Genomic DNA, 23,801 nt, shown 5'->3' with positions numbered 1-23,801 from the left:
TTTCTGAGTTTAAAGTCATAATTTTTCAAAATTAAATTTGTAATATTTCAAGATTAAAGTTGTAACAATTCAAAAATAAAGTTGTAATTTATGAGAAAAAAGTTGTATCTTAATAAAATCACAACTTTATGCAATTAAAGTCATAATCTTGAACTATTACAACTTTATTCTCGAAATATTACGACTTTAATCTCGTAGTGTCCAGACTTTTTTTTCATTTTAACGTGGCCCTAATACGCCATCAGACAAATAAAAATTTTAAAAAGCATGTACCCGTAATTGTATATCTTTATGTAAAAATGAGTGCATGTTTACTTTGTGCGATCAACACCATTAATTCCTACAAAACACTTGATATTTAGGAACCATTTCCTCCATTTGTTTACCTTTTATGATTAGATGAATATTTATTCTCTTCCTTTAGGTTTTTTTAAAAAGCATCTAGACCTGAAAATGAATAAGAATCCCACATGTACAAAGTATTTATAAATGATCTGACAGTCTCACAATCATCCTAAAATAGGGTGACCATATGTTGACAAACTCATCAAAATGTCCGGGTTCCCCAGGGACCCTGAACGCATCTAAGGGAACGCGTTAATTTAAATAATCGTAAATCCGCTAATACTTGCTCTGTCAGAGAAATTCCACCAGTTTCTGAAAGCTAATGAGATGTTCTTTACAGCCAGTATCATGTCATTACGGTAATTTTACTCACACGTGACGGAATCATTAAAAATTGTGCTTTGTTTTGACGAAATCGTGACACACAAGGAAAAGAGGAGAGACTAAAAGTCCAAGATGGATTAAAAGAGACCAAATACTGGTGGATTTAATTAAAAAATATCAGCAGGAAGTTCCTCCTGGATGATAAAGCCTCCATGGAGGTTCAGAGAGGAGGAGTCATTGGGAGAAACTTAGTTAAAGCTGCAGTTTGTAAGTTTTTTTTTTTTTATCATTTGGTCAAATATCCATAATAATCTTTGAACATACTGTAATCCAAAGTGTTCTGAGGGGACCGTAAAGTTATTCTCCTTCTCCTGGACCTGTAGACACCTGTCACTGGTGTCTATTGAGAAAAAAAACCGCTAAGAGCGTTCATAAAAAATACTGGTAAGGGAGGTTCACTTTCGGAGTGGAGAGAAGATTTACAAACTGCAGCTTTAAGGTACCTTTTCCATCTTTTGGTCAAGACCTCATCACCTCCTGTCTCCACAGACAGCAGACAGAATAAAGCATAGGGTCAGCATTGGACCATGTGATGCAAACTTTCAAAGTTAAATATTAAAGTGTATAATTTATAGATTATTTACTGGCCTGTAAGTTTTATTTCTAGGAGGAGATGTTTCTCACTGTTTCAATGATTGAGAGATTTTTAAGAAGGTATATATGAGATTGTTACAATGCATATTAAAGGTGATTGTCGCTGAGTCACCACTGATTTCAGATGTTTTTTAGGTCTGTTATAAGGAAAAAAATTCATTTTTAAACCTTAAGAACAATGACAGGTTATTGATCTAACACATTGTATTTTGGCGTTACATGGTGGTAAATTCAAGAAAACGTTGAGTAATTTGAGTATGCCGAGGTCGGCCCAAGTGTCGTCTTTTTCAGAAATCAAAATATGGTCACCCTATTCTAAATAAAGCTAGGCTAGCTTTTATCAGCCCTGTTTTCCATCCAATGACCAGTGGATTGTGAGGATCACGTCTGTGTCGCGTGGTCCATATTTCAGAGTGATAAAGCAGTATTCAGAGGAGACTTTGGGCTCATGCAGGAATGAAAGCAGAGAGTTACTAAATATGGCCATCTGAAAACTAGGAAAACAAGCTGCAGCTGCTCGACGCTCACACAAGCAGCTCCACAGAGGAAGCAGCAGCGAGCGGAAAAAGAGGAGGAGGAGGAGGAGGAGGAGAGGGAGCCTGGGTGGGTGAGGTCATGATGAGTACACTGAGGGACGGACGCTGCGCTGACACTGACCCACCACTCCTGGTCTTCTTCTCCGTCCACTACGATCACCTCGCCCTCAGAGAAGGTCAGCTCGTCCGGGTTGTCGGCCATGCAGTTATAAATGGCTTTCACTCGCTTTGGCCTCTGTTTCTGACACACACAAAATATATAGAGTTAATCTAGCTTTGACAAGAAGAAAAAATATATATTGTTATGGCTTTAATTTGACTGAAACGGTGATAGTTTTTGCTTGGTTCCCCAATGTAAAAAAAGTGGCTTAACTTACATTTGAAGGTGAGAAATAAATATTGCAGCATTTCATGTTTTAGATTTTGAAGAATGAGACGACCAAATACTAATCAAAGGCCATAATTGCATGGATACATCCTACGTGGTAAGACTTCTAATTGAGAAGTTCTTCTTTTTTTTGGGTTCCAGGGACTCCTAACAGGGGACAACATTTTTTAAGGACCCCCTCATAATCCTATTAATTAATTAAACACAATTTACTGCCATTTGTAGCCCTAAATGCCCTAGAAAAGTAATGATCTTTGTAGTAGAAATTAACATAAAGACTGCCTGTACTCGTCTTATTCATACCCTTTAAATGTGTTTAATGTATTACTAATAAACAAAATATATACTATATATGTACATTTATCTGAAAACATAATTAGAAGTCCTTTAGGTTAGCTAGAGCTCAAAATGTAACAAGACGCAAATTGTTATGTAACATTTTTTGATAAAACCCAAAATGTAATAACTGGTCAAACTTGTAGCCTTTTTTAAATTATATATATATATATATATATATATATATATATATATATAAATCTGAATATATATATGGAAGTTTGAATATATGTATATGAAAGTCCAAAAAAAAAAAAATACACATGTACATATATATATATATATTCTACTATTACGGGAAAAACGTTTGATTTAAACAACAAGATTTTTGCAGGTGAGAATAAATAACTCCATGTTCATGGGTGGAAAACGAGGCTCAGTTTAGAGAAGCTTCTATAAACGTGTGGTGGCTACAAACAGCTGCTGCAAGGAATCCTGAGCTGATAGGGAATGAAATGAAACACAAACACAAGGCTACTACTATGATAGTGTGGGACTCACTGTGTAAGCCTTCCTCGTGCCTGTAGCTGGAGGCACACACTGATTCACTGAGTTCTGAGGACTTCCTGGAACTTCTTTGGCTAGAACAGGAAAAGGAAATGAGTTCTTAAGGCTTCTATGAAGAGCCAGAGGTGGCCGAGGCTAAATCCATCGGCGAAAATCAGTTGGACTCACCTGCTCGTTCAATGGACAAGGCTCGGGTTAGAGGCGCTAGACGGAAGCTTTTATCGTTGCTAAGAAAAACGGGAGAAATATCGCTGTGTCAGCAGAGTGAAAGTAACACAAAGCTACAGAAAAGCTGAAAAGCAGGTCCAGATTTATCAGAGCACGAGCACAGAATATAAATAAAGTGTAATGTAGTGTGTAGTAATAAATGTAGTGCGTTCCAATGAGATAGTATAGAAAGATTATATCGGTACTATACTATATCGGGACATTTAAGTATGCACAGTGGGCGCACTAGTCATACTCAACCACCCCATGATGCATTGCGAGCGAAATGTAAAATCGTCCTGGGGCCGGCTTCGAGCTAAGAATCAAACATCTCCTTTTTCAAAACAAAAGCATCTCTTCTTGTCTTCCATTAGTTTTTTAATGCTTTTGTAAATAAGGCTCTTGTTTTGAAGTTAACCGGAAGTTTTGTCAGTAGCACAATGGAGGGTCTCCCAAAATCTCCGAAATGTCGGCATGACATCACGTGTTTCCGTGAGTTTCATGGATCCAATGACCACATGTTGATATTCTACTTGGTCACTTTCTCGCCTAAAATGTTTCCAGAACTTCCAAGAGATATTTAGCCTCAGTATGGTAGGCGTACATAAACGTGTTTGTAGACTCTCACCCAGCAGGAGACTTGGGCAGCGCGGCCCTGGAGCCCAGCGGCCCCTGACCGGATCTCGACTGTTTACTCATGGCCTCCATTTTCAACCCGGGAGAAAGACTGAGACCTGCAAGAGCCACAGGAGAGACGTGTTCAGAGATCAGTGTGTGTGTGTGTGTGTGTGTGTGTGTGTGTGTGAACGCTTGCTTTCATACCTCCAGTGGAGGTGAGCCTCATTGGGGGGACAGGCGGGTGCATGTTCGGGGGGTCTGAGGACGACCTTTGTCGACCAGACAAGTCTGAAGAGCAGGGCTTCCAGCTGCTGGAGGACTGACTGATCCCCCCCAGACCGGCTAACTGGCCTGAAGGACACGCACACACACACACGTGCACACTTATTTTTTTGCATTATTTGAAAAAGGCAACTCTAATGTTCTTGTTGAATGATTTGCATTTCTTTTGTGTGCATTATTGGAGAATGATTATGACAAAAGCATTTTTGCTTCTGCCTGTTTCAGTCTTGTTATATATTTTCAAATTGTGATTTATGTTTGAACATCTTTTGTTAGATTGAAACACAAACAGAAACAAAAACAAATCGCTGCCCCCCCCCGCCTGTGGAACGCCCTACCAGACCACCACAGGGCCCCACAAACAGTGGAGATTTTTTAAGAAAAAACTTAAATATCACCTTTTTACAGAAATTTATTTTAACAGTTGATGCCTCTTTTAGTCCTGTCTTTTAATATATGTTGTGTTTTATTTTTTTAATCCTGTAGCCCTTTGAGGTTTGGCATCAAATGTAAAGTGCATTACAAATAAAATGTATTATTATTATTATTATTATTATTATTATTATTATTAAATCATCAGAAGCTCAGATGACTTCCTAAGTAAAACTGCTAAGGATTTATTGCTTTAGTCCAGCAGTGACATCTCAGAAGTATATTTTCAGAATAAAAAGCTGCTGGTGAATAAACTAATCCAGTTTCCTTTGTATCGTCTATAGATGATGTCAGCGTGTCACTAGTGTGCTCACCTAGGTTGCGCGGAGGCAGCGGTGGAGCAGCGATGGCTGCAGGCTGACAGGAGTTGGTGCTGAGGATGGTGCCGTAGGTCTCGTTGTTGACCAGGTTGGGCATGAAGGGCCGCTGCTTGTCCTTGGTGGAGGCCTGATGGTGGGAGTTACTGCTGGGGGTGTAACAGCTGACCGGACGCTCGTCTCTGCGGTGAGGGCTCGGCTACGGGAACAGAGAGGTCAGAGGTCAGCTGTGAGGATGGTTACTCGTGACTAGATCGTGCACTGCTGTGAACAATCAGTGCTTTTTATTGGACCACAGACACTCGTAAGTTCCAGGGAAACACTTCAGTTTTATTGTTTTTTAAGCAATCTGAGACATCACAGAATCCACTACAGCAGAGACTTTATCACAGTGGGGGCCAATTAATCAACATTTAAGTCAGCATTTAAAATAATCAGAATCAGAATCACTTTATTAATCCCAGGGGGAAATTGCTTATTTTACAGCCACAGAAAAGATATAAAAGAATAAAACGTTAAATAAGTGTATAATTAAGTAAAAGGCAGGATCACACACATTACAGAAGTAGAAAATAAAGTAATATAGATGATACTAATAATAATAATACAACTATGCAAATTATGTACAAATATTTACAAAAATAATACAAATATACAAATATGATTTAGATATTTACAACAATGGTAAATCTGAGCATTAATACAGGAAAGAACAAAGGTTTTTGTGTATTTTTGTCATCATTTTGTATCTATTTGTGTATAATTCTGTTCTTTTTTGGATGTTCTTAGAGTCCTTTTGTTCATTTTTGTTGTCATTTTGTGTTTTTGAGTTATTTTTGTGTGGTTTGGAGTCATTTTGTGTATTTGTGTGGTGTTTTCTTTTTCTTTTAATTTACTTTTATGTTATTTTTGCAGTCGACTTGTGTGTCATTTTGTAAATTCTTCTGTTGTTTTGCATATTTTTGTTGTCCTTTTGTGTTTATTTGTGTAATTGTCAATGTTTACTTTGGGGGGGCCGCATGTGACACACGGGCCGTTTGTTGCCCGTGTGTCATCATGTCACCATTTAAAAAAAGGAGTATACTGATAGAAAAAAGGCTCAAACACCCACACCAAAAATATTCAAACCTATATTTTAATGGAAAAGAAAGCCTTATTGAATTATTCATTAAAAGCTCAGTAATTGTGATGAATTTTAATTGAACTTTAGTTATCGAGAACGTATTTGTAATAGACTTTTGGGGGAAAATAATAAATGCAATTGGAACAAAATGCAGTCATCGTAATCATAATTGAGTTGTAATTGAAATGAATAATTGAAGACGTAATTGTGGTCGACGGATGAATAACTTAGAAACTTCCTCACCTTCTCATCCAGGTCTTCATCGCTCTCGTCCAAGTCTTCGTGCTGCAGCCGCCATTCGTACTCCACGTGGACGTGAGCGTTGAATTTCCCTGCCAGTGCCTTGTTTAACTGAGGACATAAACAGACAAGTATTAAAAGGTAGTAAAAAAAAAAAAAATATCATGTGATACTAATGGATTGGCCATCATTCATTGAGTGATGCACTCTAAGACCATAAGCACCAGAGCTGGGGTGTGAAACTCATTTTGGTTCAACGGCCAAATATTGACCAGTTCAATCACAAGTGGGCCACAGGTTGTAGGCAGGAAAATGAACAATTTCAACATTTAACATTAACGTGCTCAAATTTGCACTTCCAATTATAAATTAGACGTAAAGTATGGAAGGCATCAACAATATCTTAGCAATAATTGATAGATACCTAAATGTCCTTTTTGACCAATTTAATTTGGGAAGATTTTGTGGAATAATTTGAGAAAAATTTCAGGATTTTGGAAAAATTTAGAGTCCTTTCAAGAACAATTTGCAACTGAAATATTTGGTAATTTACACAATGATTCAGGTTTCTCTGCCATTTTCACTTTTTCCAGTGGGTGGAATCGCATGCTCTGAAGGGCCAGATTTGGCACCTGGGCCTTGAGTTTTACACATGTGCACTAGAGGCTCACCAGCTCCTCGCACTGAAGATGTTTTAGCCTTCGAGCGATATCCAGTGGCGTCTCCCCGGCCTCGTTAGCTGTAAAAGACAACAATAGCAACGTGTAATCACTGCTGTGTGTGTATGTGTGTGTGTGTGTGTGCCCGCACAACCCACTCCCTCCCCTTTTTTTTCAACAATGAGAGAAATGTATAATTAAAGAATTTCCCACAAAGAGCGACTCTGGTTCCTACGTGTCCTTCTCTCTGTTGCTGTTATCTGCCTGTTTGGTTGATTTCAGGGCGGAGTTGAAAGTTTAGTGTGGTGAGAAAAAACATCACAACATCTAGATATGAGCAAAAACAACTACAACTGATCCTGGGGCTGAAAAGAGAAGTGTTAACAGATATGTAATATTAAAGCTGCTTTACCACATAAATCACATTGTTTAAAATGAATCTACACTTTTGTCACCCAACCTTTGCTGTCATCCCCTCCTGATGCCAGTGTGACCCCAAAAACTCTGCCAAATTGACATTTCTGATATTTTTACAGATTGAAAGTTGTTGAAAAAACAATGGCGGTTGTTGATATTGTGGCTTCCACGGAAACACACAAATATGTCCAAAATCAGAGCGACGTCCTAACACCGTGAACACAATAAACAAAGCAGGACAAAAATCACATTAATTGAATCTATCATTGTCTTCCTTCTCTAGCAAAGAAATACAATAAATCACAGTAAGAATGAAGTAAAAACACTTCTTACATTTTTACTTCTTTGGCGCCGCCTTTTATTTTTGTACAGGACTCCAAATCCCACAATGCAATGCATGAAACTTTACCAACGTTTAAGTACATTGGCAATTTTACAAATCAAATTTTGTGCAGCAGTTTGCGAGTAAAGGATTTATCAGAACAACTTTTGGATAGCATACAGGCATGTTATTCAAAAATGCACGCTTATGTGTTTAAGCAACTTTAATAAAGAGGTAGTAGTAGAAAAAGAAGAAGCTTACCGATCTCTATGGAGGCTTTCCCTCGTAGCAGCAGCTTCAGACACTCGCTGTTGTCCGTCAGGCAGCAGTAGTGCAGCGCTGTGCTTCCTTTGGCCGTCTGCTTGTCCAAATTTAAACTTTAGGGAAGAACACAAACAAAAAAAATCATCTTTACTTCAAGAAGAAATCAAATCCACGGTCGTCAAAAGATCTGCATCTTGTATCGATGATAAAATCCAAACATAAGCAACTGGCGGCCCGAGGGCCACATGCTGCTCAAACTCTGCATGACCCCCAAAACAAATTTGTTGGGGTATTATTATTTGAAATAGTAATTTGAAAGAATTTGGAATGAACATAGAAGCCAACAAAATACAGAAAAAAACCTGTAAAACCACACAAAATAACTCCACAATCACAAAAAAAGACATAGAAATGCACAAAATGTCAATAAAAACACACAAAAAAAACTAAAACAGAACAAGATTTCAAAGATCTCCAAAATTACCTTGAAATTACAAAATATACGAACAAAGAAAATGATTCCAAAAACACACAAAATGTCAACAAAAACTACACAAATAGAAACAGAAAAATGTACTAATTGACAACAGAAATACCAAAAAATGCACACAGACAACAAAAATTCCCAAAATGACAAAAAACAAAATAACATAGAACATATAGTGAAAAAAACAACAACACAAACTGATTTCCAAAACTCACAAAAAAACATCTATCTCCGACACAAATACACAAAATGAACAAAATACAAACAAAACCACACAAAAAGACAACAAACAAATACCAAACCCTTTGTCCTTTTCTGCATTAATGCTCATATTGGCCATTTTTCTGAATTCTGACATGAATGTTGATAATGTCCTCAGATTAAACAGTCATATCTCTGTGTCCTCTGCTGTGATAAATGTTGCCCATCAATGGTCTAAACTTGTTCCCTGCGTATTGACCCGTCCTTTAATTCTGTTGTTTACTGGCTGCATTTACCTGTTCTGAGTGAGGAAGTCCACAATGTGAAGAGACGTCCTATCGACCAGCCTCACCGCCAGATGAAGCGCCGTCTCCCCTTGTTCCTGAAACAAAAACATATATTCAAAACCTCCAGGAAATGTTTGCTTTTTGCTTCGACGTCATAAAGACACAACGACACAGAGTCAAAGGTGAGACATCTGCAGCACTGACATGTCCGTTGGCCAGGGGGATGGGCTCCATGAGGTCCACACCCTCAGCGTAGACCTGGATGAGTGAGAAGATATCTCGGGCCTTCACAGCGTCGCATAACGTGTGTAGTCTTGATGTTGAGTCGAGGCACTTTTTCCTTGAGAAGCGTTTTTCCGTGTATTTTGCCACGATGAAGTCTTTCCTTGTCTGCCTGCAGAGGAAACAAGGACACAGGTGTTCTGCTGCAGCTGCTCGACACTGAGGCTTTTCAATGTGAAGAAGAAACTGATTACATCAGCTTATCCTAGCAGGTCACCATACAACAAATTACATTACTTTCAGAAAATACTTTTAAGCATTTATTAGCAGTTATTAGATAAAATGTGATGTTTTTAGGCTTGTATCTTTACTTAAACCCTTTAATCTTAAGTACACTAATAATAGAAACCAGGGATACTTATTTTAAGGTTATGCTTAACTGCTTTTAATAAATTATGACATCAGGAGGCAAAGAGGAAACTAGGACAGAGATGGGCAGTTTTTATCACACTGGGGCCACAAAAATGTGATTTTCGGCTCCAAGGGGCCACATTATAAATATTCATGTCAGTATTCAGAATAATGACCGATCTGAGCATTAATACAGGAAAGAACAAAAGATTTAGTCTGTTTTTCCATCATCTGTAATGTGTGTACTTGTATTTAATTCTTATTCAACTTGTACTTTCATTCTTTTCATTTGTAATATTTCTAGAGCGTCTGTGACTTAAGTAATTTCCCCCTGGGATAAATAAAGTACTTCTGTACCATTGTGTATATTTCTGTCCTTTGTGTGTGTTTTTGGGTGTTCTTGGAGTCTTTTTGTGTATATTTGTTGTCATATTGTGTCTTTACAGTTATTTTTGTGTGTTTTTAAGAGATTTCTGTGTATTTTTGTTGTATTTTTGTTGTAATTTTCTGTATTTCTGCAGTACTTTGTGTGTTTCTGAAGTCATAGTGTCTGGTCTTTTTGTCATTTTGGAATGTTTTTCTTATTTAATGTGTTTTTGGAGTCGTTATTGTTTCATTCTGTGTAATTTTAGTCTTTTTGTGCTTTTACTTTGGGGGGATGATGCACAAAATTAGGCCAAGTTGCCCATGTTTGCTTTAGGAGAATATTGGAGAGCAGAAAGATAGTTAAGTAAATGCAACTTTCAGGGAAAGGGAATTCAAGGTGTGACATTTGATTCGGTGCGTGTGAGGGTGTGCTTACATGTCGCTGGCTGGGTTGGGTTTCACCATATTTTCTGCACCCAAGCCAGCCTCCATGATTTCATTAAAGCCTGCATTCCCCACATTCTTGGCCAGCTGTGGACACATAAATAGACAGTTTCAGACTGTTTGTGTGTCATTTGAAACGCGGCTCAATTTCCGTTTCATCCATCAGCTCCAAGTTCACAGAAGCACAGCAGAAAACCTGAAACATGTATGAAGGATGAATGTGGGTGACAGGACTAGAATCTGATCACCAAAGACACCGATCCAGTCTAGATGCATTAAATCTAAACTGTCCCACAAACAGGAAGTCTCTACACTGAGCAGTGATTAAACAGAGCTGAACTAGGCATACAAAAGTCCTGTTTTTAATTGTTAACACTGATTTCTAACCTTATTTAACAGACATTCACATTGACGAAAGGTGTCAGACGATGGACAGCATATTTACCAAGAGCTCGGAGGTGCTGAGAACATCCAGAGTGAGGGACTGGATCCTGGAGTAGTGTACTCCCAGCTCCCTGTGGATGCCTGAACACTCGATGCAGGTGAGGATTCCCAGGTTGGTGGAGAGCCACGTTGGGTCTGAATGACACGAGATGAAACAAATAAACGATAAAAAACAAAGAGAGAGTGTCTGATAAAAACCCAAGGGCAGATCTGCAGTTCCAGAGACGACTCTGATGTGACCTTGGGAAATACTTGCTATGGTTATGTGCACACGTGTGAGGAGTCATTGTATAGTGATGGAGGGAAATGTCCAGTGGATTTAATGCTTTTGAGAGAAAGAGAATCAGAGCTGAATGTCCATGCCTTTGGATCTGCATGCATCACTGAGCATATAAATCCTCCATTACATTACGCTAAAATGTGCCACAATAAATATCAAAATTTGGCTTCAGTTGATATGATATATGATATCAGTCTTTTCCAGATATGACATTTAATTCTGACAGCAAATGTCGGGAAAAACTCAGATTGATCCAAACTAGAGGTGGGACTCGCGTAAAAAAATAATCTAAATATCTGGAAACTGTCTCATTAATTAATCTCGATTAAACTGAAATAATCACCTAACAATATTTGACACGAGAAACAATGTTTTTCCAATTTAAATAGATTTTGGTATATGATTGAATCATTGCAAACAATAAATGAGCTTAAGCAAAAAAAATTGTGTTTAGTATTTTCATCACTGAGCGCTAACATAATGTGCAATATGAATAAAGAATATTATGTCTGCATTGTTCACAAAGCACAAATTCATGCTTTGCTGGATCTTTTTTATTTTATTTTATTTTATAAAATGTGTTTTTGTGTATTAAAATAAAAAACAACAATTAGAATTTATATGTATAAAATAAATAGAGCAACTCCTGAAGCTGATTAATTTTGTTTGATATTGTCTTTCTACATTTCATAAGTTGGGTCAGATGACGCTATCTGTAGCAGCGCCTCTAGCCCCGCCCACATCCTCTACCACCGAGAGTGGTCGACTCTCTACTACAATCATTTATCCACTGACTTTGTTCATTTGTCACTCATGGACTTATTCATTTTGGCTCTGAATCCTGTCATCTTGTCCAGTGTGGAATGGAGATACTGTCTGCTCGGAGCATGTGGCAGCTAGCACTGTCCGTGTGTCTGCGCTAGCTGCTACATGTTTAGCAATGAGGTGGTAACTGAGGCTCGAAGAGCTCCGGTGATCGGCAAACTCATTCTTGGACAATTTGCACTATAATTGGGCTTTTGTTTTCCATCCAGTGTTGTTATAAACTAAAATTAACGCCCACAGAGCACAGCAACGACTTACACTCCTCGGGTTCTCCCTTCTCTAAAATTGTAGTCTGTGCATCAATATTATCGGTACACCGGGAACTCGTGAAATGAGAAAGGTTCTGCACTGTTTGGAGTGCAAAAAAAAAAAAAAAAAAAAGGATTAATTGCGTTATTCATTTTTAGTGCATTATTTTCCTATAATTAATGAATCACAATGAACGCTTTAAAGTCCCAGCCCCAATCCCGACTGATCCCGTCACTGCATGGAAGGGATTTAAACGATAAAACAATGATCTGCTCTGATGCTCCTGATCTGCAGCTGCTTGTATTAAAGGCTCCCACGGGACAGGGTCCATCAGTAATGTCTGAATGAATTATTCACATCTTTTACAAAACTAAAACACAGGGTTTTTTCAGTGTATGATGAAACTGTCATTTAAGTAATTTATTTTAAGTTTTTTGGAAGCTTGATTTACCTAAAAACATCCAGTTAGTTAAAGCAGATATTAGTTCTCCTTACTTTTTCTGCACTTTAGTATGTGTGATGTTACTGACTGGATATTAGTAAGCTTAATTTTTTTATATATCTATTTATTTAATTTATTTATAGACTGTCCAGTTAAGTTCAGAGAGTGTGTAAGAAGTGCAGTCCACATGTTTACATGTTTGATGAAAAAGGTAAAGCCACAGATTTGTTTGCTTTATTGTCGTAATCTGTGCTTTAAAATTTACATTTTATATTCATTTAAAATTTAAACAAATCTGAAATTGTTTATTATGAAACAAATTGATTTATTCCTTGTGTTCATTGAAAAATACATGACAAGAGGCCCTTGAAAGAATAATCGTACATTAAATCGCAATATTGAGGGGAAAAAAAAAAATCGCAATAAGATTATTTTCCAAAATCGTTCAGCCCTACTCACTTGGTGCTCCACAGTCACAGCACACGTCATTTCCCGTCATCCTTTTGACTTCCCCGAGTATGGCCTTGGTCAGCTCCAGCACAATGTTGTTCTCGCCCACGTGATGGTCCCCTTTAAAAGCCTGATTCAACGCCTCCTCTTTGCTGTTCTGTAGAACTGAGATCCAGCTGGGAGAAAAAAGGAATAAAAGTTGTCAAAGGATTTAGCAGAACAAGTAGAATATAGAGATTAAATAAGCCACGCTTACATCTGACAGTCCTGGTCATCCTCAGCTTGGAAGTGATACGTTCGGTCATCTACAGGGAAAAACAAAAGCGTCACAGAACAAACAGTAAAACAGTGAATTTGAAGAGATCCCTTCAGAATATAAAACAAATAAAAGCCATTTATTTCCATCTTAAGTTAGGAAATGCTCTGTTGACAGTAAAGATCCATAATCAAATAGACATAAACCTTTGTTGTGGCTCCAGTGGAGGATTTATCAGTTATTTCAAGAAAAGAGTCGGAAACATAAACATAAAGTTCATTGTTATCAACCTCAACATTTCTGTCAGTGCACTGTTGTCCAGGGAGTGTTATGGGTTTCAAAACCCTAAAAATTGATTCACAAAGTCCTACAGACAGACAGGAAGCAGAAAAATAGAATAAACAAACAACTCCTTATTAAGAATGATTTAGTGAAAAAACACTTTTAAGACCATTGTTAGTGATATTGTTTCATTGCAAACAAAGGCCATACAACTGATAAACAAAGCAGAATATTATGACCATACACATCCATTTTTTGAATTAAAAAACTTGTGAAATTTAAATAGATTTATTATAAAATAATAACAATTAAAGTTAAAAGCTAAATGAAATGCTTTTTCATCAGTCACTAAAAAAATAGAGCAAAGACAACCTAAGGGATCAATTTATATTTATTTTGTCAAAGGCAAGATTAGAAGTAAAACAAAGATGTCTGTCTGTTCTAGGCGTTAAATTATGGAATAATGCTGATAAAGAAATAAAAATGAGTGACAAACTATTTATTTTCAAGAAGAAAATGTCACTATATATATCTTTTGTGTGTATTATTTGAGCAATGTTAGGATTTACAGTATGTTGGGCATATCAGCATTTTTGCTTCTACCTGTTTCAGTCTTTTTATATATTTTTAAATTGTGATTTATGTTTGAATATTTTTGGTTAAACTGAAACAAATAAACTGAAAGTGAATTTATGAACCCATCCAGAAAATTCCTCTTTTGTCCCGTTTCCCCACAAAAAGAAAAGAAAATTCGACTTTCAGTAAATTATTTTTCTTCTGATCCAAGGCCACCATTGACCCTCTTCCCTCACACGTTCACACACACACACAGTGTGTGCGTGTGTGTACTGGTGTGTAACGACATATTTCTCCTGTCTTCCCGTATGTTGTTGCAATTATCTGTTCTTTTAGTTACGTTGGTTTGAGAATGTTCCTCTTTATTGTTTTCACTGCATAACCCACATAGCCGACTAATTGCAAAGACAAACATCCTTCGATCCTTTAAGTTGTGACACATCCTTCTGTCCTGTTTCCTGTCTGTCTTCAACTCGTTGCCTTTTAGCGCAAACTCACGCGATATGAGGTCAAAGCTGCGTTTCTCCTCAGGATTGTGTTTCACCTGGCAGGTGAGCAGGTTGAGCTTAGCGGGCGGTCGGTTCGCCTGCGGGACACACACACAGGAAGGCCAAAAACAACGCTCAGCACAAGGAGAACGTCTGAGTGCAAGAGGCACAGAAATAATAATGAAGTCTGGGGATTCACGTGCTTTCAAATAGTTGGGAGGATGTTTCTGTTTGTGTGAGAGTATGTGTGTGTGTGTATTTAAACTAATGTAAACAGAAAAGCAACATGTGTAACAGAACACAGAGAGTAGGTAACTGTGGCTTACTGTGCCATGTGAGATGGTGAGGTAACCGTTCTTTGCCGTGCACTTTCTCTTCTGCCACACTTTCCTCAGCCTGCGACGCACAAAGAAGGAAAAAGATCGGCCTGTCGCTCTCACACACACACACACACATTAGAAACTGTAATTTTTTTCAATGATTTATCATTTTATTTTATTTTAAAAAAACACCATACAAACACTTTAAAACTTAACATGAAAGCAGGGTCATGTGCAAGTATCACTTTAAGGGTCACAAAACCCAATTGCATTAAAACAGACAAAGAAAGAAAGAAAAAAACAATAAAAATAATCATAATAGTGTCGAGATGCCTCATATATTAAGAATTTGCACAACATAATTCCAACAATACAAATCAATTCAAGATATTTACTTGGAAATGTATTTAATTGCAAGTATAATAAACAAGGTGACAATTTACTATTGTAATCCTTGATCATTAGAAACTGTATTAACCATATACGAGACATGATGTGTGGAAACATGCACATGAATGCACGGAAAACCATTTTTACTCATATGCAGTGAACCATGGATTTCTTCCATTGTTTCTTTTGTATGATAATATTTATGAATCCTCCTCATTGCAAATTGCACATTTTTAAAAATGATTATATCTGAGGGATGCTTTTGTCTGTTTCAAAATATTTGCTTACAGTGGACAATCTGAATATTATATTTTATATATTCCTTAGTTAGGACAGCTATGATAAGGTGGTTATTTTGAAAGCTGGAAATAATAAATTCATCAATTAAATTCACATTTTTAATGTGTAGAGGCAAAAACCTGAAATATTTTTTTTTAAAAATGACTCAAGTACGGTTTCACTCCTCTGCTAAGGACCGGATGATAATCTCCGAAACTTTCTGTTTATTTTTGAGCTACAAACAGTACATCTCTACTCTATTGTGCAAGTCACAGAACAAACATTCAAATGTCATCAATGTATGAATTATTTAATTGTATGAACAAATGCTATGTTATGCAAGTATGGAGCCTCAACTTTTAAAATTTTGTATATGTTTAATATTTGTTGTTGGCATTATACACCTTGCCCAGGGACAACAGTTGAAAACTAGCTTTGCAGCTAATACTGACACATTTACAGAAATGTTCATTAATGTCTACTGTCCCTGTCAAATAAACTAATAAATACATAAAACTCACCCGTCACTTTTCTTAAAGAGGAAGCCGCTGCGCTCTGTGCCGTGCTCTTTGTTGCCCTGTGGCTGGTGGAGGCTGTAGGTGGTGCTCGGCCGCACCTGGGAATCCTGGGGAAAAAAAGGCAGAGAATAGACATGCTTAGAGCAGGCGTATGTACATCTATTGAGTTTATTCAGACGTTTGCATAAACCAAGGTTTTGTTTTGCTTTAGGAAAAGGTGAAAACAACTTTTTATAAGAACACTTGCAAAACCAGCGAGATAAAGTAAAAAAAAAAAAAAAAAAAACAGTACGACGTTCACACAAACAACTGAAACCTGACGATCTTTTTGATTATCTAAAATATGCTGTGGGGGAAGAATCAAGACTAATATCTACAAATCCACAGCGAGCACACACGGTCAAGAAGGTTTTTTAAGAAATCCACTTACTCTCCTAGACTTGTTTCACAAAGAGCACGGAGGGCAGAGGAGAGAAGAAAGAAAATCTTCAGGTGAAACCATAAACTGTTGATGCTCGCAGCACATTTCACAGTTCATTAAAAACCAAGCACAAAAACAAAATCGCCAAACTAGAAAAAAAAAAAGCATTTCCTAAAGAAAATGCAAGTGAGGATGCAGGTGCTGCAAAGTAGGCAGAACCTTCTATGACATAATGTAGAAGATATGATGAAAAATGAAGAAATGTGCTGAAAAACATAGATATAGGCTACAAAATGTTGGAAAAGCAGTGAATGTTGAAATAAGCTCAAAAAGTTGCAGAAAGGTGAAAAAGCTTAATAAAGTTGAAAAAAGGTGGAGAAAGTTAAAGAAGTTGACAAATAAATAAATATAAGTAAAATAAAAATATATTTAAGCAAGAAAACCAATGGCTTCTTCTAGACCTGAGGATATTAAATCAGAAACACATATTTTAATGCTTTGCTGAAAAATGGCCCAGAATGTTAAAAATCTACAGCAGGAATAAGCAATTCTATCACAGCAAGGGCCACAAAAATGTGATTGTATCTGATCCGAGGGTCACATGATCAACATTCATGTCAGCATTTAGAATAATGACCAATCAGAGCATTAACACGGGTTTTGTCTTTGTCTGTTTTTATGTTTTCTCAGTTTTTGTTGTTCTTTTATGTTTTGTTGTAATTTTTTTTTTTTGCATTTTTCTATTATTTTCTGCATTTTTGGGGTCACTCTGTATTTTTGTTGTTGTTTTTCTGTACTTTCCTGTTATTTTGTTGACAGTTTGTGTGTCTTTCAAGCTATTCTGTAACATCTTGTTGTTTTGTGTGTTTTCATAGTCATTTTGTTTGTTTATGTGGTTGTTGTGTCTGTCTTTGTTGTTTATTTTGTGAACTTTGTGCATTTTGCTGCCAATTTGTGTGTTTTGGGGATATTTTTTGTGTATTGTGTTGAGCGTCATATTCCTTCCAACTTCTTGAATTACAATTTTTGGGGATTTGATTCGCTAAAAAATTGACTGGGGGCTGGGCCGCCAGTTGCCTATGTCTGATCTACAGCTCATCATTTCAAACTTTGGGACAGACTACAAAACAGCACACAGGAACTGAGTTCTGATGCTGGGTTACGCTAACCAAGCATAAAAACACACATTGCCTTGTTTCACATTGAAACATGACAGTGCACCTTTAGCACTGGACGTGTTTGTGCCTGTTACCTCTTTCTGCTCCACTTGTAGCGCCGTCTTAAGGACGTCTCGTAACTGCGTAAGCTGCTTCCTCTCCTCGTCCTGCACCTGCTTTATCTGTAGTAAAATACAAAAACAGGAGGAAACACAACAGAAAGAAATCAGGTTTAATGTTTAACTGTAAAAACCAAGGCCGCTGTGATTCCCACCGTGTGCAGATCTGTGGCCAGTTTCTCTATGGAGGGTTTCAGGTTGTCTACAGCTTTAAGGCCATCCTGAAAAAAACTGAACACAAAGGACAAAGATTTATTTCCAAACAGGACATCATAACAGTCGGGGTGTGGAAGTGAATCTTCTTTAAATGCGTTGTATTGCTGTCATTGGTGTTTCTACATTAAAAACACAGTTGTTAAAGACACCGTGGCAGCAGGAGGTGAGTGATCCTCCTTTTAATAGAATTTTAATCTTCTCGATATAATTTACAACCACAACCTTCCATGCTTATGAAGGTAATATGAAACAGATACAGCCGTAGGAAAACTGATTAGAATCTTTATTTCTTTTCGTAAATTCACAAATAGTGGTTGAAAAAAACAACAACAACAAAAAAAAAATACAATTAATTGAACTGAAATAGGTAAATATGATATAATAAGACTTACTTGCACTGTGCATGGAAGTATTTGATGAGGTTCTGCAGCAGGTCGACCCCTTTTTTAATCTTGATCTCATTGACTTTAAGGAGGTACTGTAAGCGAGATTTGTGCAAATGAGAAAAGTTTAGCATCAGGTCTTTGCAGTTAACACTCATAACACAACATATTCATTAATATAAAGAAATCCTGATGACTGCACAGGTTTTCAAAACTACGGTAAGCTAATTTCCAAGACGAAAAGTTGACAAAGTTTCTGAATATATATTGTAAATTTCTAAAATGTCATCATCATTTTATTTTTTTTGAAATGGAAACAATGCCGAAGGTCACCTCGCACATCTGCAGCTGAAAGAATCTCCTCTCCTTTTCCATCTCCTCAGCGATTTCTGCCCCGCTGATTTCTGTGCGGATCATCCCGTGCTGCCTCGCGTGTTCTTTCTTCTCCTTCTCTATTTTCGTGCTGTTGAGTGTTGACGGCACAGGTTAGAGAGCAATCCACCCCCATAATTATAAACTAGCACTGATACACTAATATGTTGAGGTTTCATTTTTTTTCCAGGAGGTTTACGTTGATCTCCTGACTTATTTCAACGGCAGTCTTCCTCAGAGGCATCTGCTGATCGCATTGATGTGTCCTAATATACGACAGTCCTGTCAGGCTGGCCACACCCCCCACCGCCATCATGTGTGGCCCCCTGCCTTATAACAACTTAGAAGAACACATCAAAGCGATCAGCAGACGCCTCTGAGGAAGACTGCAGTTCAGCAGTCGAAACTTGTCAGAAGATCATAGTAAACCTCCTGAAAAAAAGAGAGAATGAAACCTGGACATATTATTTAAAAAAAAGACCAAATGAACTTGCTGGAATTACTGATACACAAAGGGTGGCACATGTGAACGATCAACCCTGAATATGATTCGTGTCAGCACAGCGAGACAATGAGAAGTCAATGGTGCATTTTATGTACAAACCCAAATTATCAATTTTAGTCAATAACATAAAAGCTTAATTGAGATTATTAGCAGGTTTTATAATAGGGGTGTCACTCTGCTCCGGTTTTGGAGAATGGTATGAGATAAGTTACAGTTTTTTGCCTTTAAAAATCCCCCCAAGACATAATTCAAGAAGATTCAAAGTTTTGCAGGCAATACACAGGGATGATCATTCAAATAAATCCGACATGCCGCACAAGGGTCGAGCAGGGGGACGCCATCAATTTGGACAAAAAGTGTCCAAATTGATTTTTTAAATCATGTTTGTGAACAAAAAAACATATGCATAGCACGTCAATGCCCAGTCACTAGTTGTCAGTGAACCACATCAGACGTTATTAAACTTCCTCACTCCTCAATGCATTTTAGCTTAGAAGTTGACTGCACTTTATTTACATAAAAAACACTGTCATAAATGTATGTGGTTACTTTTTTTGTATGTGGTTAGAATCAGAATCTGTTGTAGAAGCAAAAGTTAAAACTTTGATAAACATACCACTTGTTTTTGATATAGATACTTGTTAGTTAGCATTTACTTGTTCTCGAGAGTTTTAAAATTCAGAAAACTCGTGCAGTGCCCGTCGGAAGTATGTATTCACGTGGGAGCATAAGTAGAGTTGTCAATTATGGCCAGATGAGAATATGTTTGAAGGTTGGATGTACAAAGAGGTGTACATACTCTGTACTATGTAGTGTTATAAAGGGTTTATTTGCGAGTGCAAAGTAAAATAGCGTGTGCGATTTCCCTGGTTTAATTCTATGGCACATGCGCACGAAAAATGTGTTTGTTGTTTTTTTTTACTCATTTTTATATTTTTGTCGTTTGGTGTATTTTTCTGTCTTTCTGTTGTCTTTTTGTATAATTATTGTTTTTTGTTGCCATTTCAGTGTGATTTTGGAGTTATTTTGTGTAGCTTTTTTGGTGTAGTTTTCTGCATTTTCATTGTCATTTTTTGTATAAATATTTAGTTTTTTTTGTTTTTTACTCATTTTCATATTATTGTTGTCGTTTGGTGTATTTTTCTGTAATTATGTGTTTTTGAGTCATTTTGTGTGTTTTTGGAGCCTTTTGATGTACCTCTACAGTTATTTTTGTTGTTTTTTGTTGTAATTTCGTGTGTTTCTGGAGTCATTTTGTATATTTTTCTTGTCATTTTGTGTACTTTTTGTATAACTATTGCTTAGTTTTTTGTTTTATTTTCCTCATTTAGTATAATTTTATTATAAATACCTAATGTGTGGGACTGGGACTATGTGCAAGCTGCTAAAAAAGTTTAAAAACAGACAGAATGATGCATGCACAGACTACGGTGCGCAGTGATTGGTTGTAGTGCGCCACGTGACTAAAGGCTGTGGCAAAGGACAATTTTTTTTAATGAAGTTATTCATTAATTGGACTATTTCAGTGCAAACAAATCCCACATCGCACAGCTTTGCACCAAGCTGCAGCTATGTAGAAAGTATGAGCTCTGTCTGTCCCTGAACACGAGAGATATTTGAGATACAGACACACACACAGACACACAGAGATTCCTTGCTTTTATAAAGTGATAAATTGTATTTCATACCATTTTGTAAAGGTGAAATTTAAAATGATTATCGTAATATATTGCAATGTGTATCAGAATATATCATATCGTATCGTCAGATTCTTGGCAATGCACACCCCTAATCTAAACAAGTCTTTTGTTCTTTCATTGGTTTCCAAGTATTAATAAATCTTCATCAAAGAAGAGGTTTATTTTAGTTAGACGTCACTGTTTGGCTTCAGTGAAACCAGAAAACGTTCTCCCTCCCTCAGTGGTCACTGCTGGCTCCTGTTAGCACACGTATCTTGAGCCGTGACAACATTAATGCATCATCAGAGCTGCAGCTAACAGAGACACATGTTAGCCAGGCTGTTTGGCCGCCTGCCAGCCAAGCTGACAGTTGCTCAACCGATGATGACGAGGTGGAGGATTTGTTCACTTTTAACACCGTCAGTGCAGGAAGTGATACGCCAAAAACAGAGGCATTTTTTTTTTCCTCATCGTCAATTGAATTCACACATTTACGTGTCTGATTTTACTGGTAAAACTAGTGATAAGTCACTTCATGAATGAGCAGCGTTAAAGTGAGTTGATCCTACATGAAATCCATGCACCATGACTGGACATGTGAAATTCAGGACCCGATTATATTTCGGGAACAAATTTCCTATATTTCTCTGTAAAAATGAAAAAGCAGACTGATTAAGAACAGTAGCGCACCAGGGTTGGGGTCACTTATAATGTGCAATCACGTAATTGATAATTAATTACAATTATGGTGTAATTATTATTGTAATTTGAAAAATCTGTTGCTGTCGTAATTGTAATTACATTGTAATTGCCATGAAAATGCAATAAAAAAAATGTAATTATAATTTAACGCAAAACTGAGGAACCATGATATAGTTCTATGTAAAGTTCTACACATATGTAGTTAATTATTAAAATGTGTTTCAGATCAAGCTTTCCCACATTTTGCTATTCAAAAAAAATTAAATTGAGGGGTAAACTGACACAAAAAGGCTCAGATACCCACACCAAAAATATCAACACTTATATTTGCACTGAATAGGAAGCCTAATAAAGTAACCAATAGACAGGAAATAAATTAGATAATAGATATTTGTTTTTAGTGTGTTTTACAGCTTATTTAGGACCCTTTATCATGACAGAGTGTTAACTTTTATTAGGTTATATATTGAAGGCTCAGTAATTGTGATTAATTGTAATTGAACTTTACTGATTGACAGTGTTGCATTGTCATTGACTTTCTGAGGATTAAAAAATAATTGTAATTTAATTGTGACTGGTTACTGTAATCGTCATTGAATTGAAAATGGAATTGCAACTGAAAAATGTAATGGACCCCAACCCTGCAGCGTACTTTACTTGTGTTTTTTTTTTTTTTTTTTTTTTTTTTTTTTAATTAGGCAGCAAACTGGACTGGATTGATCACCATCTTGATAGTTGGCCACCAATACAGATTAAAAAGAAGCCTGGAATGGTCAGAAACAGCTACAGAGCATCCAGATGAGCACTTCATGTGCCTGCATTGTCCGCACTGCTTGATCAAGACAGTTTGGAGAATGGGGGGTGGGGCTTTACCCTTTCAGTAAAGAATGTCCTTTGCAGCTTGTAAAATACATAAAAGTCCTATAAAAACACACGTGTGTGTTCTCTGCATGCACAATCACAGAGGAGTGTGAGTCTCAGCGTGGAGGTGTGAGAGGGAAAGACTGTTAGTCTCAGACAAGACACAAAGTACAAAGCTGAGCATTAAATACATTAACTATTACAATGATAAATGTTAATGACAACACAATGTGCTAATAAAGGAACTGTTGAATACTTACACTTTGGTTTCATAGTCCTTCCACGCTTTATCAAAGGGCTTCTTAAGATCCTGTCAAGAAATCAATCAAATAAAAGAGTTTCAATAATTACATGGAACAGCTTCGTGAAATTTAGCTCACCACATGATATGAGAAATGCAAAAAGCAGAGGCCCTCTGTGGAACTGCATTATAACAAAATCATTAGATTGTGGTTTGTGTGGAGTGGATAAAATAAAAAAAATAGGTCGTGAGCTAGAAACGTCTACAACAGCAGCACAAAAACCCAAACAAGTGCATCATCTGGGAATTAAGTCGGACACACTGTACATAAGCAAACTTAAAGCAGATTGCCAAATCATTTTTCACTGTCTGAAGATGGAAGCGACCTTATACGTTGTATTTTGGCTTCAAGAACGTTGAGTGAGAACAGCTACGTTAGGCACCCACTGGTCGATATCAAGAAACAAAAACAAAGAAAAGATGTATTGGTCAATATCGGCTACATCTAAAATCTCTGTAAAAAGCACGCTGATACAGAAATGTGTTCTTAACAAATTTATTGTTATTATTTTGTATTTATTCTATTCTTGTTTATATTCTATTCAATTAGGGCTCTATTCTTCCATGTGCGTAAGTCCAAAAAGCCATGTAGCGGTATTGTTTTTGGCTGTGTGTTATATTCTCTCCCTGTACTTAAGTCAGTCGCTGCGCGCCTTCATCCCAGTTACGCACTGTGGGTGGAGCAGCCCTGAAATGTGGGTGTTCCCATTCAAATCGGGCTTCACGTGCATTCTCCGGTGTGCGTAAGTCCTTTTCCTCTTACGCGCCTCTAACCCTGGAATAAATGCAGCGCCCTGATAAGGGCACTAGAAATGTGGACTTAGTTACATTTGAAGCCACACGGACTCTTGCTAATTATCATCTATAGCAGCTTTAATTTGTACCATAAAATGATCT

At 37.1% G+C, this 23,801-nt stretch overlaps 1 protein-coding gene across 3 annotated transcripts in view; it reads right to left on the bottom strand.

Annotated features, from left to right (window-relative positions):
- asap2a (ArfGAP with SH3 domain, ankyrin repeat and PH domain 2a) overlaps nucleotides 1-23,801 on the bottom strand; it is a 62,496-nt gene that overhangs the window by 1,775 nt on the left and 36,920 nt on the right. Inside the window, exons 5-28 of one of the 3 annotated variants that reach the window (XM_028437216.1) lie at nucleotides 22,864-22,913; nucleotides 18,818-18,947; nucleotides 18,494-18,579; nucleotides 18,041-18,116; nucleotides 17,862-17,948; nucleotides 16,619-16,627; nucleotides 16,192-16,295; nucleotides 15,008-15,077; nucleotides 14,692-14,779; nucleotides 13,336-13,384; nucleotides 13,089-13,255; nucleotides 10,835-10,968; nucleotides 10,382-10,476; nucleotides 9,151-9,340; nucleotides 8,956-9,041; nucleotides 7,969-8,084; nucleotides 6,981-7,048; nucleotides 6,313-6,420; nucleotides 4,944-5,145; nucleotides 4,120-4,266; nucleotides 3,926-4,031; nucleotides 3,259-3,317; nucleotides 3,085-3,164; nucleotides 1,981-2,100 (exon numbers count right to left, since the gene is read on the bottom strand). In XM_028437216.1, coding sequence (XP_028293017.1) covers nucleotides 1,981-2,100; nucleotides 3,085-3,164; nucleotides 3,259-3,317; nucleotides 3,926-4,031; nucleotides 4,120-4,266; nucleotides 4,944-5,145; nucleotides 6,313-6,420; nucleotides 6,981-7,048; nucleotides 7,969-8,084; nucleotides 8,956-9,041; nucleotides 9,151-9,340; nucleotides 10,382-10,476; nucleotides 10,835-10,968; nucleotides 13,089-13,255; nucleotides 13,336-13,384; nucleotides 14,692-14,779; nucleotides 15,008-15,077; nucleotides 16,192-16,295; nucleotides 16,619-16,627; nucleotides 17,862-17,948; nucleotides 18,041-18,116; nucleotides 18,494-18,579; nucleotides 18,818-18,947; nucleotides 22,864-22,913 — 2,427 coding nt within the window. The remainder of the gene's footprint in view (nucleotides 1-1,980; nucleotides 2,101-3,084; nucleotides 3,165-3,258; nucleotides 3,318-3,925; nucleotides 4,032-4,119; nucleotides 4,267-4,943; nucleotides 5,146-6,312; nucleotides 6,421-6,980; nucleotides 7,049-7,968; nucleotides 8,085-8,955; nucleotides 9,042-9,150; nucleotides 9,341-10,381; nucleotides 10,477-10,834; nucleotides 10,969-13,088; nucleotides 13,256-13,335; nucleotides 13,385-14,691; nucleotides 14,780-15,007; nucleotides 15,078-16,191; nucleotides 16,296-16,618; nucleotides 16,628-17,861; nucleotides 17,949-18,040; nucleotides 18,117-18,493; nucleotides 18,580-18,817; nucleotides 18,948-22,863; nucleotides 22,914-23,801) is intronic. The other 2 variants (XM_028437217.1, XM_028437218.1) reach the window with 2 other exon arrangements.

This window comes from Gouania willdenowi, chromosome 22, assembly GCF_900634775.1.
Source record: "Gouania willdenowi chromosome 22, fGouWil2.1, whole genome shotgun sequence".
Classification (NCBI taxonomy): Eukaryota; Metazoa; Chordata; class Actinopteri; order Blenniiformes; family Gobiesocidae; genus Gouania; species Gouania willdenowi.
The sequence above is the reverse complement of the archived record's forward strand: the minus strand, read 5'-3'. Positions and strand labels throughout refer to the sequence as shown.